Here is a 17,126-nt window from a genome sequence, read left to right as displayed (position 1 = left end):
GTTGCTTTTCAATATCAATATACAGCTACCTGTTTAGTTGCATAGCTTTCAGCTGTGTGGACACATTACGTTTCAATTCGTCGGTCTACATACGTCATCTAGTATAATTGAAACCATTGGCCAAGAGCTACGTACAGACGCATTTGATAGACATTTTTAGTGCCCAATAAACGGCTCTGGACATTTGTAAACCACGCCATAAATACGAGAAAATGAGCAGGTGGTTCCCAGACCACGTCTCATTCTCTATGAGACTGGTCTGGTGTTAGCCAGGCTACAATTTAAGTGAAATTGTGGTTAAAACAAACAAAAATATCTGCCAATGGAGTGAGAAAAAAATCTTGAAATAAGATTTATTTTTTTCTTAAACACTTAATTCAAGCTACATTTTCTCACCCCATTGGTAGATGTTTTTGCTTGTTTTGGGCACAAATTCAATTAAATTGTATATTTTTTAGGTCATTTTGCTCATCAAGAAAATACATCTTTATTTAAGATTTTTTTTAAGATATTTTAGATATTTCTACTGAAAACAAGACAAAAATACTAAGTTAGAAAGTCATTTCTGCAGTGTGTACCTTTTCTCCTGTTTGTAGTTCATTGTAGTTCTTTTGTTGATTTGTTCCTCTGTTGAATGTCTCCCAAGTGTTTCAGTTGTCTTTTGTTGAATGTAATGCTTGATGTTGTTTCATGTAGGCCTATACCTTGCCTGAGTCCATCTTTTCTTTGTTTTTAAACCTAAATAGCATCTACTCCCTTTGCCTGCCTCTTTCAACACGTTACTGTCTTCACATGTGCTTGCCTGCAAGAAAAGGAAAAAATCACAACTCCATCATAAATACATACAAATTATCTTACATATATAAAGCTTCCTTTATAGTTCATAAGTAACTATTAACAAAATAATTCGCTTGTAAGCACGATCAAGGCATACGGTGATGTAAAATAATATCAATGTTCTTAATGATGTTTCATTTAAAAATGTTTATCAGTCTGTGATGACATCATCAGAGATTATTTAATGGCCACTCTGTAAATGACATGACACCCCATGTCATCCTGATTTTTACATTCACACACCTTTATCACATTAAAATGGGGGCCAAAGGGTATACAGCAAGCGTCACTACCAAGCTGCTTTTATCTCTGACATCATCTTCTGCTAAATGCTACCCTGCTAGCAGTACTGCCATGACAACCCTTCTCTGGTCCTCAGCTAATAGTGACACATTACAGAGCAAGTGTTTGAACATAAGAAAAAGGGAAGCAAGATGCCAAAATAGGTCCAAATGCCATAGCTCATCTATAATGCCTCTTTCAGCACACCGTACAGGTTTGACATGATAATGTGAGTTTTTATTATCTCTCTTTACACCTGAACACCCTGTCACAGATTGAGACTGTAAAGTGCACATCATAACTCAGAGTACCAAACACACTTGTAGCCAATCAGCAGTAAGGAGCGTGTCTACTAACCGACATCCTTGCCTGGGTTGTGTATGTGTTAGGCAGGTCTATCAAAAAAGGTGCAGTTTCTACTGGGGTATGGGCGTGTTTGTTTAGGTGATTTCAAATATCAACATTGGCTTTCAGAGATCATGCACCCCGCCTTTAGGTTTATAACAGGAATCACACTTAAGCACATTTACTTTTAATTCCTAAATAATACCAAATAAAGGCTGAGAGAAGATGAATTTTGGCTTGATAAAGAAATTTGAGTACTGAATATTCAGAAGAATAGCAGATAAAGAAAGATAACCGGATTACTGTATGGGAAAGTCACACAGTGTAATTTACATTGTAGGAGCTTCTACTAAAACACATTTTGAAGACGTGACAGGAGACAAAGACATTTATATAACAGTATAAAATTAAAGATGGCTCAAATTAAAAGCATGAATACAGGTTTCCCCCCACTGTGATGAAGGAAATGAAGAATGAGTCACCTGCTTTCATTGTAAATCTAGCTCTGGGAAACCAAATACCAACAGCAATGAAGAAGATTACAATGTAGAACATAACTCAAAAATATTATCTTTCATCAAAATGCAAATACACATTTAGTGCTGTAGTTGTAAACTTTAACAGACTTACGGTAATTAAAATTCAAAGAAAAATACAAACCGCAATCACGAACAACTACTGCCCCCTATTGGCGAAGTATTTATATGCACTGGGCAGAGATGAGAAGCACCGGTTTTTCGTTTTCAGTATTTTCATAGATTATATTATATATTACTTCGTGATTATTAATATACACCCTCTGTAACAGCACTGGACTTAAAAATAAATTCAACTCTTATACACACCCACTGCTTTAATTGATTGAGACGTTAGCTTTTAATTATTTTGCACGTGCACCGAGGCAGGCCATACAACAGAAAGTTTTACCGTTGTTTCTAACTAACATCAGTACCTATACAAGGTCAGTCAGAGTAAGACTAAATTCACTGTGTGGATTAGGTTTTCTTACATGTTACACGAGTCGTCCTTGTCCCCCTCCTGTTCACTTCACTTCTTGAAAAGTCTTAAGGCTGCTCTATGTGTGGTTCTGTGGGCGTGGTCTTGTGAAGAACTAACATTTCTTCATCATTCATGAAACAATACAATGCCAATTGTGGGATTATTTCTCAACCAATATTTATAACAAAATTTGCTAGAAATGTATTTAAGAACTGTTTGGTGCAATTATATTTTCTTTCTATCCAATATATTTTTTATCACAGATGAAACAGAAAAATTGCCTATGTGCCTGTGTGGTGTTTATTGAAGTGCTACAGAAAGAAACAGCCACATCCTTCAACAGGCAGACACTCTGGATACAGATCAAATGTTGTGAGATTCAGCGGTTGATTCCTTTCAGCTCTGTGTCTTCTGGTACTTTAAATTCTTGATACCACACTCTGTGTGAAAACTCAAGCACGCTCAAATAGATAGCATCTTCCGCCGTGTCCTCTTGTAAATAGGCACTGAGCAAATGGCAGCATGAAAGAACAGAGTTTTGGGGGAAATGGATTTCTAAGAGAGACCTTCTCAATTGTTTCCACAGCAACAGGAGGTTTCCCAAACAGGCCTGTTGTCCAGTTTGCAGAGAAATAGGCTACTCTCCATGGTTGTCAGTTGGCACATGGCAGGAAAAACACTGAATATAAGAAATGGCCAGATGCCCTCAATTTAAAATTGACCTTAATTTTTATCTTTACCTTTAGTCAGATGTTTTGTATATATGGACAGTGTTTGATAATAGTAATGCATTTTATATGGAATTTTTGAATGGTAATGATAACAGATAATTGTTAAAACTGTGAAGCCAATAATACAGTACTATCTATCTATCTAAATATTGTAATTTATTATAATTGTACATACTATTATATCTTTTTTTGTCTGAAACAAAAAGCTAACTAATTTAGTGGACAAACTGCTTTTATTTTAAAACACTGATATTGCTTATTATTGATATATCAATGATAAATGGCATACATGTCAAATTTGTCATTTGTATTCAGCACCACTATTGAATATGATTGAATGTGTGTGACTTTTGTCTTTCTTGCCATCAATTTCTTTCTTCAACCCTTACTCTTTATTATACTAAATATTCAACCAAAAGTATGCTGTGCCATGTTTACAATATTTACAAATGTAAAATTATTTAAAATGAACAGAATTAAAACAAATAAAATGGGTCAATTTACTCAAGGCCACGTTGCTCTCCGGCCTTTTCTGCAGGCGTTAAGTATGGCCAATGGTTCATTTGTCTAAGAAAACGAAATCCCTGGTTACACACTAAATAAAACAATAAGACACATTGTAAATAGCTACAGTATACATTGAGAAACAAATATATTTTCACAGAAATGTCACCAGCATCCTGACACTAACATCTCAGTGCTGACTAAAAAGTAAGGGCATGAAAAGAGCATGTACGTGTATTATATGCGCTTGTTGTTAAAGGAATAGTTCACCCAAAAATTAAAATTCTGTCATTATTATTTGCTTATCCTCATGTTGTTCCAAACCTGTATGAATGTCTTTATTCTGATGAACACAAAAGAAGATATTTTTATAAGCACACAGATTGTAACCATTGACTTCCATAGTAAGATAAACAAATATTATGAAAGTATTGTGATAACTGATGAAGAAGATATTTTGATAAATGATGGAAAGCACATAGTTGACGGTACCAATTGAATTCCATCGTATTTGTTTTTCTTACTGTAGAAGTCAATGGTTACAATTAGATGTGTGCTTACCATCATTTATCAAAATATCTCCTTTTGTGTTCATCAGAAATAAGAAATTCATACAGGTTTAAGACAACATGAGGTTGAGTAAATTATGACAGAATTTTCATTTTTGAGTGAACTATCCCTTTAAGCAGCCGCTGCGTCGCTCCAGTCCAGCAGGTGGCGCAAACGCACCGCGTGTTACATAAAACAACGGAACAGTGTTTTGTTGTGTTTTATGCAGGGTAAGCGATGCTATCTTCACGCTTTAATATACTAAAATTATATAAATGTTACTTTTGTGGTCACGAAAAATTTATCAAAGCTATTGTCTATTCAATCCTGTTGAAATAATGCGTTTGTGCTCTATGATAGGGTGTTTTCAAACGTTATCCTTGCTTAAGGACGACCCCCACGTTTTATGAACCTTTACCGATGGACATCTTATATATCCATAAATTTGTGAATAAACATGTAAACTAGATAGACAAATTGTAATTGTGATAAACACAGCAAATTGTTTACAAACTGAAAAAATGGCTAGTAAGTAAACATTAGACTTTTTTAGAGCATTTGCTTTGTCTGTTGAAATTAAAACACACCCCAGTTTGAAAACCCTTGGTGTAAACATTACATTGATGATGTTTTTGTGTTCAGATGTTCATCATGAGCGATCAGATGAATGTGGTGTGCTGTAAATCAGTTGGAACTGATCTATCCATGTTGGATATTGAGGATATGATGACCGAGAACTTTCAGCTGAGGAAAGAGGTGGCGTTACTGCAGGCAAAGCTTGAGGAGTACGCTAAAGTGAACAAAAAGGTTTGTGTGGTTAAACTAGTGATGGGCGATTTGGCTTCGAAACATTTACGAACCTTTTGTTTCGACTCTTCGGAGCTTGTTTCAAACTAGCCAAAGTCACGTGATTTTAGCAAACGAGGCTTCATTACGTCATAACTGTTTCGAAAATCCGACGATTCACCACTAGGGGGAGTTGATTACAAATGACCAGTGTACTCGGGTCAGTTTTATAATAAAAGTTCAAAAACATCCATCCTTCTGACTAATAACACTAGCATTTCTTCATTTACTTTTGTTTATAGACAGATTTAATGACAAAATGTGCATAATTAAAAAGGGAGTTCGTTTTAATGATTTGTTTGTCATAGATAAAACTAAAAACATACACCCTTAATTATGTCTTAATTAAATTAAAATTAAAATAATTTATTTTTCTTAAAAACATATTTTTTGGAACAATCTTGCTATTATTTTGTAAAAATTGTAAAATGTTTGGACATATCTTGCTGCTTTCACACTATTTTCACCAGCAGGTGTCGTCAGCTTGTATGGTGTTTCGAACGCTTCGAAAAACTGAGTCAATTTGTGAAGCAATTGGTTCAATTGATTCGAAGCTTCGAAAAGCTTCGTTTCTCCCATCACTAGGTTAAACATTGATTTATTTTTTTACGTGAATGACTGTGTCTCTGTCTGCCAAATGTAAAAATGGACTTTGTTTAGGTGCTGTAGATAGTAAAGACAACACTTACAATTTTCAAACATATACCAGATAAGTGTATATGAAGGTGTTTGCTATGGTGTTCTTTAAAAATTGCATTTTCATCTTTTTGTATGCGATGTTTTTATTGTTGAGTAGTTCATCCTCAAAGAACTGAAACACAAAAGTGAATATATAGTATATTCATTACACATCCTGGTACTTATAAATGTAACATTGGCCTTTAAACCCATGCAAGCTCTGAATTCTAATCTCTGCTTGTTTATTTTTTATGTTTTTGTTCAAAAGGGAAAATGCACATTTAATTAACAGATGTAAATGTTTCCAAATTAGCCAGAAGGCTAGTTTTCATTGGTAGTCCATTTGTTAGATGTTATTAGGCCAGAAAGCTAAAAGAAAAAGCCAAACAATATTGCTAATAATAAAAAAAAAAGGATACCTAATGATGTACACTTTCTAATTGATTGCAGTATGGTTTAAATGTATGTTTTAATGCAGGATGCATCTGGTGTCTCTGTCTGTGGCTTCACTGATCAAACATCTACAAAGCTTCTTTTTTCTACCTGTAATGAAGCCCAAAATACATCGGTGAACCTGCTGGACTGCGGGATGGAGCTAAAACAAGAACCCACAGAAGAAGAAGAAGAACAGACAGATGAAGGTGGTTTGATTTATTTAGGTATGTATGTTTAACCAGTTTTAACATGAACACCTAAGCTTTAGACAAGTGTGTCATATTGATTATAATGATTTTCTTTTTAGACCCGTCAGAAGTGAGGGAGGACATTTCTGAACAGGATGAAATAGATGAGAAACCTTATCATGTAATACTTGTAGAAGATTCCCTGAGCTACTTACAGACTCTATCACCAGAAAAATCTCAACAAACAAAAGTTAAAGATTCTCTTAAGTGTCCACAGTGTGGAAGGATCTTCACTCGTAAAAACCACCTTTCCATACACATGCGAATTCACACTGGAGAAAAGCCTTTCAGATGTGACCAGTGTAGTAAGGCTTTTATTCGTAAGTATGACTTAAATGTGCACATGCGGATTCACAGCGGAGTTAAGCCTTTCATATGTGGCCAGTGTGGAAAGACCTTCATACGAAATTCTGACCTCAGTGTGCACATGCAAGTTCACAATGAAGACAAGCCCTACGGATGTGACCAGTGTGATAAGACCTTCCATCGTAAGTATGACTTAAACGTGCACATGGGAGTTCACACTGGAGAGAATCCTTACAGATGTGACGTGTGTGGAAAGAACTTTACTCGTAAGAGCAACATTAATGTGCACATGCATAGTCATACTGGAGAAAAGCCTTACAGATGTGACCTGTGTGGAAAGGCCTACACTTGTAAGAGCAACCTTACTTTGCACATGCGAATTCACACTGGAGAAAAGCCATACAGATGTGAGCAGTGTGGAAAGACCTTCACTCGTAAAAACATCCTTTTTATGCATATGCGAACTCACACGAGAGAGAAGCCTGAACTAGAGTAAAAATTTCTTTCAATTCTGTATTATAAACATTCGAAAGCTTACAATTGTCCACACTGACAAATTATTACATAAAGTATGTAAAATGTCACTAGACCTTATCATGTTATGTATCATACTATGACACACTGTACAATATAAAGTAATTGTATTTTGTTGTATACAAATCACGACACCTTGACGCAAATTAGGGCTAGATTAAAATACCCAACCTTGTTTCCTGTCCAATATTGACCCACCCATGGGTTAAAAACAACCCAGCATTTCTGTATAGTTTCCGCTGTTAAATAAGGTGGTCTTCATAATCTGTGTTTCTTTATTAATTGTTAGGCTTCAGGGCTCAACATAAAGGACTGCCCGGTGGCCCGGGGCAAGCGTGCGAGACATTCGGGCCAGTAAAAAGTATTGTCATCAATATATATAATTTATCATCTTTGGAAGCAGACATTTACTTGGGTAAAACACGACGAAAGAAATTATGCAATATTTTGCACAGTTTGCTGTCAGTTTACAGGTAAAGCAGAAAAGTTTTTCGTTGGAACATGTCTGTTGTATACAATTATATTTGACTTTTGAATTATTATTTTTAAATATGTGATAGACACTGAATTTTTTTAATTGGGGCCAGTGAAAATTTTGGCAGGGCAAGTGAAAACCTGAACCACTGGCACGACCGGGCCAGTATAAAAAATTCTTTGCGTTGAGCCCTGGGCTTGTTTTGTGTTTTTATGTATGGTTAGGCTAACAAGGCCATTGAGAAACAATTGTCATTGTTCTTCATTTTCTTTGTTCATTGACCTTTCATCTTGATGCTCAAGAAAACATATTGTTTAGAAGAAACATTAAGTAATGTTATTATATATTATAAAGATTTTTATATCTAAATACAGTCATATAAAATAAAATAAAATTTTTGTCCTTCCAGAATTTTTTTTTTTTTGCTATTTTCAACACAATTGGGTAGTTTCCCAGACAGGGTTTATCGTAGTCCCAGACTAAAATGCATGTATGTCTTAGTTTAAAAACACCTTGAACTGAACCATCTTTACAATGCCATTATTTTATCTCAAGATGCACACCAGTATTGTTTTTTGTAAGATTAGTTTGAAAAAACTACTTTAATGTCCTAATATAACTAAAGCCTAGTCCTGGATTAATCTGGGACACCCCCCCCCCCCCCCCCCATATAATAAACTTGCAGTTTCACATTTTACCCCTGCTTTCGCAGACCAGGCTTAAGGTTAGTCTAAAAGACTAAAACACATGTTTGAGGTGTCTCAACAAAAATAACTTGCATGTACAGGTCTTAAAATATGTCTGTGTCATTGATTTGTCTTAAGATACACACCGGTAACGTATTTTTCTAAGGCAGTGGTTTTTAAACTGGGGGCTGGGAGATGATGCCAGGGGGTCTCCAGTTTTATGAAATACATACATTTATCGTGAATTCTGTGTAATTAAACCTAAAAAAATAAGGCTACTAACCAAAAGCACTATTTTTTGTATAATTTAATATTTTTTTTATTAAAATGTTGAGTTTCAGAACAGTTTTTTGTCACAAATTTTCTTTGGGGGGACGCAAAGGAATTAATAAGTGTTACCTTTGTAAGGCCGTTTCTTTGTAATAGGAAGTTTTATTTTATAAATACACTAAAGGCAGTAGACTGCAGTTACCACAGCACCTGAAGCATGCTCATAATCTTATAGTATGATGTCAAATCATGTCAAAACCCTAATGGTGAACAGCATACATCTGAAGTTGTTCAGCAGAATTTATCAGCGTTAATATATCGGCCTGATTTTCTTAAATGACTGATAACAATTGCATTAAAATTTACATTTATTGGTTGATACCGAGATGGCTAATATTATCCTAACTTGATAATATCAATATAGTTTGGAAGGGTGTTTAATCTGAAAACAAATTAAACATGAAGCATCAGAACAATGAACATTTTTTATTAAACATTAGACAAACTCACATTTAACTTTTCTATTGACCACCTATGGCACATATAATCCAATGAGTTAAATGTATAGTCAGTCCTGCATACTGTAAATACATAGGAGTAATACAACTTTTTTGAAAATAAAAAAACATGGCCCACATAGGGTCACTCCTACAGACCAGATAGACAAATTTTCCCAAAACACAAATATGTCTGAAGACAAAACACAAATGTATCTGACTTACAGCTTCACTGTAATTATATAACATTAACAAACTGCTTGATTTTTCTTTGTAGAGTTGTCACAAGTAAAAAAAAAACTTTAACTGAAAGGTGAATCAGATTCATACGATCAAAAATGTAATTGAACTGCTTATTAAATTAACTGCATTTTGAAACAGTTTTCTCAGAAACTACATCCTGTTAGACTACTGAAAAGATTTTTTAAAGCACACCAATCCTTTAAAAAGCCCTTCATTTCTTTTTTTTTTATATACCGATCACTAGGATGGCACAAAAATCAATGTGTCCAACTGAAGCTGGAGCTTTCTAAGCAGTAGACTTTAATGGTCAGCAACTGTAAAAAAAAAATACTTGAGGTCTGCTTGAATCAAACATTAAACATGCACTGCAAAAAATTATTTTCAAGAAAAAAATTGTAGTATTTTTGTTTTCAGTAAAAATATCTAAAAATTCTTAAATTAAGATGCTTTTCTTGATGAGCAAAATGACCCAAAAAAATAAGTCTAGTTTTTAGACCAAAATATCAATTTTAAGTGATTTTGTGCATAAAACCAGCAAAAAAATGCCAGCAAATTTTTCTTGAATTTAGTGTTTAAGAAAAATCTTAAAGATTTTTTGCTTACCCCATTGGCAGATTTTTTGCTTGTTTTCTGCACAAAATCACCCAAATATGATACTCCTGGTCTAAACACCAGACCCACCTTCTTGGGTCGTTTTGCTCATCAAGAAAAAGCATCTCAATTTAAGAATGTCCAGAGATCTGTACTGAAAACAAGACAAAAATACTAAGAATTTTTTTCCTGAAAATTTTTTTTTTGCAGTGTGTACAAATATTAATGTTACAGAATCTCCAGTTTAGATTATATGTACCATCAGTCAACCTTAAATTAAAAATGTATGTTGTTCAACTATAGTCTTAAGTGCTGAAGCTAAGAGCCCGCATCACATTATCTCCTCCAAATCAACCTGGGCCATATATGCATCAAGCTCTGCATCCAGATGACTCTTGCTTGTGGACATGTATTCATCCAGTTGTTTATCTAACTCCTCCCGTGAAGGAACTGGGTCGCTTTTGAACCTGGCCCAGCTGTTTCCTGAACACGCCCCACTGACAGATGTAAATTGACTATTACCTGTACATACAGGAGAGTTTATGCCTGCAACAGAGTCAAGGGGGGGGTTAATGAAATTTTTTTCATGTACTGAATCTAACTGTATGGCATTGATTCATAACAAAAGAAAGATGAGTTTCAAATGATAAAACTTATTGACTACAGGAGGACTTTACATTTAAGCATTTAGCAGATGCTTTTGTCCAAAACGACTTATAAAGGTTAGGAAACAATAAAAGTAATGTGTTATAGCGACTTTAACTCTTTCCCCACCAGTGTTTTCAGAAAAAAGTTGCCAGCGCCAGCATTTTTTATTATTTTCATAAGTATAATGCCTTCCAGAAAATGTTCGTCTTTATATATATATATATATACATACAATATACCAAATGAAAGAACAGACCCTCTGCTTTCAAACAAAATACATTTCATCCTATCTATCTACTTTTTATCACCTCTCAAATATGGGTAGGTTTCTTCAAAGAGATAATTGCATTTTTTAAATGACTTTTGTTAGAGACCAGATACAGAATGAGGATCAAAACATACACAGAGTTTTTCCTGTTTTTGGATCAGTGGATGCTTTAGTGTTTTACAAGTTGGGTAAGAGCGCAACCTAGTGAATAATAGTGGAAATATGGATTGGCAGGGAAGCGTTGTAGTTATAATGTAATTTGCAATCTAGTAATAAATTACCGTGGTGTATGCTGTTAGACCTCACACTGTCAGTCCAAAACCGATTTTGGTCCATATCCAATTTGACAGACTCACTGTCCACACTGTGTATCACTGAGTACGTTTACATGCACAGAATAAGCAGATAACAATCAAAAATCTGCTTATTATAGAAAACTGTTTTCATGCATACAATACAAATCATACATACAAATCAATAAACCAGCTATGCAGACAACTGCGTTTACATGGTACTTGGAGATTTATCAGTTTTCTCGCAGGCAGTGACGTCACCACCTGTAGTACAAAATAGTCGTTCAAAAAGCCAACGGCATATCTGTCTTAAGCTGTACAGTTGTATCTCTTCTCGGGTCTTCAGAACCTGTAAATGTAACATGAGCTTCTATTTTCACAGTTTCTCTGCTTTTATGCGTTACTTTGGGCTTGCGCACATGGACAAAACCGTGAGAAAGCCGGTTAAGGTGTTTACATGGCACGCGAAATCGGCGTAATGAGCAAAAAACTACCTTTGGCGATCTGTTTTTGCTTATGCCGTTTATGGGCTTTCCCCGATAAAGGAAAACCATTTTATGCGTTTACATGACCCCACACGTTATCAGTTTATAAAGCATAATCGGCGTAAGACTGTGCATGTAAACGCACTCACTGTTCAGATCTGATCTGTGCGTCCTGTAGCATTCTGCCAATTTCTGCCTGAAACAGATTAGAAAAAATATTTCATGTCTTTTTTGGCCATTTACACGTTCTAAATGTGACTGGATTCCAATCAGATATGCACCAAAATCGGATTTGGACTGACAGTGTGAACAAGGGCTTAAGCCCGGAATACACTTCAGGATTTTTGCACTCCTATAAGATCATTACCTTATCACACTGTGCGACATGGATCGTTTAAACTCGAGTACGACAGGCATGTAGACTGTACCATGATGACACGGAAGCTTCGGCGGCTTTGGAAGCTTCGCAAGACCGGGAAAACGGGCATCTTTGAACCTCTCTCACTGTGCGACATAGGACCACCGATGGAGAGCCACGATCACAGAAATCGCGACGATTGTTTCACGATGGCAATCTTTCGTCTTGGACAGCCAATAATCGTGCAGTGTATTCCGGGCTTTAGTGAGTAGTGCTGTCTCTCACCTGTCCTTTTATTGGCTCCTCCTCCTCTGATTCTCATTGGTCCAGCCCGGTTGACACAGCCTCCACGCTTTTTCTGTCCCCAACCCTGCTGTAGTCCTAAAGTGGAGGCTGCTGCACCATGCAGTCTAATCACACCTGAACATAAAATACACAAAGTTTGGCAGTTTTAATCAAGCAACAAATAAATACAACCGTATACGAATAAATAAGAGTATGGTGACTCACCTCTCCTTGTGTAAAATCCTTTAATAAGACCTCCATTGACGCCTCCTACTCCTACTTTCCCCTGGAAGCCTCCTTTCCCAATGGGTTGGCCCAGCCTCGTCTTCACGCTCACTTTGCAGGGTTGATTATTTATATTCTGCAGACAGCACGAGTCAAAAGTGTTATTTAGTCTATAATGAAAAATCATGAGATGATTTTTGTAAAGCGAAGTGTGTCTGACAGTTGTGTTGCGGAGGGCGGCAAGCACAGAGGGTCTGTTGGCCATCTCCAAAGCCAGGCGCTTGTTCTTCATAGACGCTGATTTCTGCGCGTTCACTCTGGTTGTAAGGTCCATTACATCGGCCTGTTGATGTTTCAGCAAACCGGTGAAACTGCGGGGTTGACCAAACAGGTTGGATATTTAAATAACAAGCATTAATATTGATATTAAAGTATGTTTTGTAAGAATCTTAACTTACCGATTATGCAGAGACACGGTAGAGGTGCCGTTTAGAAGAATCTTTTGGGGATCTTGAGGATTCATTTTTACATGTACCGAAGGGTGCCCACTTAGTTAAATTAGTATATGCAGGTTAAATTAGTATTGACATACAAATCCCAATGGTTCGTAATTTTTACTTTGTAAGCGTTAGTTGTGTACTGAACTAATTATCACGAGTCCGTGAAAAACTAGCAAACAGTAGCATGTGCAGTAAACTTGTAAATAAACATTAATCACTAAACATTGCGTTTATCTATTTACCACAATTTAAATAGCTCGTTGATGCATCCACGGTGACCCCAAACGGTATAAATTTCACAAAGTTTTGTTTAGGTGTAAGCCAGGTGTGAAGAGTTTTGGATGGTAATTCAGACAGACACATCACACGGTCTGTTAATACTGTACCGCCCTCTAGCGACTGTACACAGCACCGCTACAGCCCTTATAATTTAATTTAATACAAACATAAATTCACTTTTTTTTTAATTTTTATGGATGTTACAAACGTTTAGATGAGTTTTATTAACAGACCTTACCTCTTTTATTTAAAATATGTACATTTAAAAAAATAAAGCCACAAGTCTTGAGCGAGTCAGTATTTCCATTTTACACAACCTCTCGGTTTCATATTTCAGTTTTATTGTGCTTTATTCATTTGACAAACGTGTGGCTTTGTCGAATCTCTCTCTCTCTCTCTCTCTCTCTCTCTCTCTCTCTCTCTCTCTCTCTCTCTCCGGGAGCAGCTGGATGTATGCGAGTTGAAAGCGCGAGTCCGACGAACAGGGTACGTACGAAAAGATCAGGCACATGTGACACCCAACTGACTTGTAAGTATTCTTTTTATTCACTTAAACGAATGAACTATCTATGTCTTTTTATGCATTTAAAAATTATTAATAGTTGTGTGCTTTGCCACTGTCAAAGAAAGTTCTGAGGCGAAATAAATTGAAAACTTCAATCAGGAAGTAACTGTTTGTCGTTTTCATTACTGTCTCTAATCAACACGTAACATTAATAGGTGTGGTATTTGAGAACAGACCCTTCTTTAGAAAAAACTACTCACATATACCAACATATATACAGTTTTTATTATATTGGTGCTATGACATTTGTAAATGTAGATGTTTAGAGTGATGTCCAAAAGGTATTTTCCATTATGACATATGAATTAATCAAATAATTTTATTAAAAACTGCAAACCAAAAATTGAGTCTTTTTATATTTTTACTTTAGGGAAAAAGTATTATATGTGCAGCATTGTCAGTCTAAAAGTATACTGAAGTTTTTCTGTTTAATAGAGATGACAACCACAAGCATATTAAAATTAACATTTAGCATTTATGCATTCGGCAGACACTTATTCTAAAGTGACTTGACAATGCAAAGAGATACATTTTAAAAGTATATGTGGTCCCAGCCAGGTAATCAAACCTATGATCTGTTGCGGTGCTAACACATTGCTTTAGCCACAGGAACACTCACAAATGTTGCTTCTTTTCGTTTCTCTCTTAAAATAGTGGAAACAGAATGTCTGTGAATGCCCCCAGCAGCAGTGATGCCTGTTTAAACATCGTTCACAGTCTGATGTGTCACCGCCAGGGAGGCGAGAACGAGAGCTTCGCCAAGCGTGCCATCGAAAGTCTGGTGAAGAAACTCAAAGAGAAGAGAGATGAGCTTGACTCCCTCATCACAGCTATCACCACCAATGGGGTCCACCCAAGCAAGTGTGTCACCATACAAAGAACGCTGGATGGGCGATTGCAGGTCTCTGCGTTACCCTTTAACATCATTGCTTGTTTTTAATACTACCTATTAATCGGATGTGACATTGCTGGTCTTCTTTGTGATGCTGGACCAGGATTTCATATGTTGTGTGCCAGGCTATGATATCAGTTTGCAGATTAATAGGCTCTTATTAAAAAGGCCAGTCCCTCTCACAAGCTTTGTTTTTTTTAACAATGTTAATCGTTTTGCCAAATGGGACTTGATGCGATTTAAATGGAGTATGTGAATTCCCCACTTTAATCGTACCTTGATATAAACTAAATCAGTGAAACTATAGTGCAAAGCTCCCACGTGCCAACTTTAATTACATGCCGAATGTCTAGAAAAGACACAGCTTACGTTCATAAAAGGAGCCTCTTGTCATTTTGCAACGTTTGGTGGCACAGATATTAAAGCAACTACATTTACAGATGCAATTAACCAGAATGGCATTCCTGGCAAATGTTCAGTAACATCTGCGAATGTCATATGGTTGTTAATACAGTAACCTATGACATTTTATAACATGACCACACATTAAAAAGGCTAAACGTCCAGCAAACGTATTCGCTACCGCCATTCAATAATTATTAAAAGATGTATGAATAATATAAACGTGATTTTTTTTCTCCCAAAATAGTCATTTTATGATTTTTGAGATAGGAGAGGCCCATAGAGAGACAGAGAGTGCTCCCTTCCCCCAGTTGTAGACAGGGAGAGGGGGAGGCAGAGGGCGAGGAAGGTTGTTTTGTCTGAAACACAGGAAAGGGGCGGGTTTAAGCTAAGCCTGTCTGTCTAGCAGTCTGTGTATGTGGGAGAGAGACGGTCAGTATTTGAAGCATGAGTGCGATGTGTTCAAATAAGACATTAATGCAACATTTTCTAAAAATGTGTGTGGACGGACACATGTACTCTCAGTTGTACGCTTCATTGACCCCGTAAACTTAAAGAGTTTGTTAGTAGAGGAATGTCTTGTTTACGTAAAGTAAAGTTCAGAGAGTTTAATACAGGGCTTTGTCTGCGTGCGAGTTTGTTTAAACGTAATGGGCTTGGCGGTAGACCAGCTCTGTCTCTTTCTGTCCTCTGACTGTCTCGTCTTTGACTCGATCATGAAGGTCAGTCTCATGGGTGGAGAGTTGTAAGTCATTCCAATAGCAAATGAGGTCACAGTGCGGTGCCACTTACACATGATTTAGAGATGATGGTCTGACAGCATGGTAAATGTTACTTTGTATTTTGTTTCTCTTTGGTGTTTTGATCTCTCGCCTACTTGTAACTCTTTTAGTGTGATGTTGGGTTATTTAAAGTTTGTTAACACCTTGGTTCATGCTTGAGTTATCAGTTAATTATGGTAAGATTGTAAGTCAGTTCTATTTATTAAAACTCTCCCGTCCTCAGACCCATCCATCTATAGTGATCCATATACGTTTGACCATTTTTGAGCTATGTTAATTAAATATTTAATGAAATCAGTTGTTGTAATCACGTGACAAAGTGTCTTTCAAAATTGTTTAAAAAGACTGCCTAGATGCTTTGGAGTGCACCCAATTAGTATTATCAATAAAATGTAATTTAGTTAGTAACTATATGAAATATATATTAAATATTAAAACATTTTAAAATGATAAAGATGTATAGACAATTCTACATTCACAAAAAAATATTTATTCAAACATGAAATGTAATTTAAATATATGGTATTTATATAAATGTAATTTATATAAATATAAAATTATATAAATGTATTTATATAAATGTAATTTAAATAAATATAAAATTATATAAATGTATTTATATAATGTAATTTAAATATATGGTAAATATAAATATATTTAAATGTATATATATTATATATGGTAAATATAAATATATTTAAATGTATATATTATATATATTAAATATATAACGGGCCTAAAAGTTGCATAATGGGCTTTAAAATGTAATGCAGGGAAAGTTTGGCAGGGACCAGGGGGGCACTGCCCCCCCAGACCAGAGCCAATTATGATTTTTTTTCAAAATAAAAAAGCTAAACATGTCACATATCTTTGGAAAGCTGAAATACTTGTGATTCGTATGATGTAAACCATTAATTCTCAAAGTGTGCCCCCCCCCAGTGGTCCGCCAAAAGATGACCTAAACTACGCAAGTGTTTATACAATCGTCACTTATTTAAGTAGATTTTTAATGCACTTGCAAAACTGTGATATCAGTTCTTGCCATTCTGTTTTAATAACGTAATGGATCGGTGGCTAAACCAAAGAAG

At 35.7% G+C, this 17,126-nt stretch overlaps 3 protein-coding genes across 7 annotated transcripts in view; 2 read left to right on the top strand and 1 right to left on the bottom strand.

The window, feature by feature from the left end:
- The first annotated feature begins 4,353 nt into the window (after positions 1–4,353).
- LOC129448107 (uncharacterized) lies at positions 4,354–7,469 on the top strand. Of its 2 annotated transcripts, none has more exons than XM_055210219.2 (4): positions 4,354–4,477; positions 4,890–5,054; positions 6,250–6,430; positions 6,514–7,469. In XM_055210219.2, the coding sequence occupies exons 2-4, from the start codon at positions 4,890–4,892 to the stop codon at positions 7,254–7,256; spliced, it is 1,089 nt and encodes a 362-aa protein (XP_055066194.1). In that variant the 5' UTR covers positions 4,354–4,477; the 3' UTR covers positions 7,257–7,469. The 2 variants fall into 2 exon arrangements, with proteins under 2 accessions (XP_055066194.1, XP_055066193.1); XM_055210218.2 differs by lacking the exon at positions 4,354–4,477 and adding an exon at positions 4,504–4,775.
- A 2,741-nt stretch (positions 7,470–10,210) lies between these two features.
- Positions 10,211–13,520, bottom strand: chtopb (chromatin target of PRMT1b). 3 transcript variants are annotated; one of them, XM_073872173.1, is made up of 6 exons: positions 13,077–13,507; positions 12,839–12,989; positions 12,619–12,754; positions 12,513–12,528; positions 12,394–12,458; positions 10,211–10,602 (listed from the first exon to the last, which is right to left on the bottom strand). In XM_073872173.1, the coding sequence occupies exons 1-6, from the start codon at positions 13,139–13,141 to the stop codon at positions 10,388–10,390; spliced, it is 648 nt and encodes a 215-aa protein (XP_073728274.1). In that variant the 5' UTR covers positions 13,142–13,507; the 3' UTR covers positions 10,211–10,387. The 3 variants fall into 3 exon arrangements, with proteins under 3 accessions (XP_073728274.1, XP_055066198.2, XP_055066196.2); XM_055210223.2 differs by having other exon boundaries at positions 10,213–10,602; positions 12,394–12,528; positions 13,077–13,166; positions 13,361–13,520; XM_055210221.2 differs by having other exon boundaries at positions 10,214–10,602; positions 12,394–12,528; positions 13,077–13,505.
- smad10b (SMAD family member 10b) overlaps positions 12,877–17,126 on the top strand; it is a 31,452-nt gene continuing 27,202 nt past the window's right edge. The window contains exons 1-3 of one of the 2 annotated variants that reach the window (XM_055210213.2): positions 12,877–13,009; positions 13,843–13,883; positions 14,617–14,863. In XM_055210213.2, coding sequence (XP_055066188.2) covers positions 12,968–13,009; positions 13,843–13,883; positions 14,617–14,863 — 330 coding nt within the window. In that variant the 5' untranslated portion in view covers positions 12,877–12,967. Of the gene's footprint in view, positions 13,010–13,842; positions 13,927–14,616; positions 14,864–17,126 lie in introns of both variants that reach the window. The other variant, XM_055210212.2, reaches the window with a different exon arrangement.

The sequence above is a fragment of the Misgurnus anguillicaudatus genome, chromosome 10 (assembly GCF_027580225.2).
Source record: "Misgurnus anguillicaudatus chromosome 10, ASM2758022v2, whole genome shotgun sequence".
In the NCBI taxonomy this organism is placed as follows: domain Eukaryota; kingdom Metazoa; phylum Chordata; class Actinopteri; order Cypriniformes; family Cobitidae; genus Misgurnus; species Misgurnus anguillicaudatus.
Note: the sequence above shows the minus strand (reverse complement) of the source record. Positions and strands in the feature narration are given on the sequence as shown.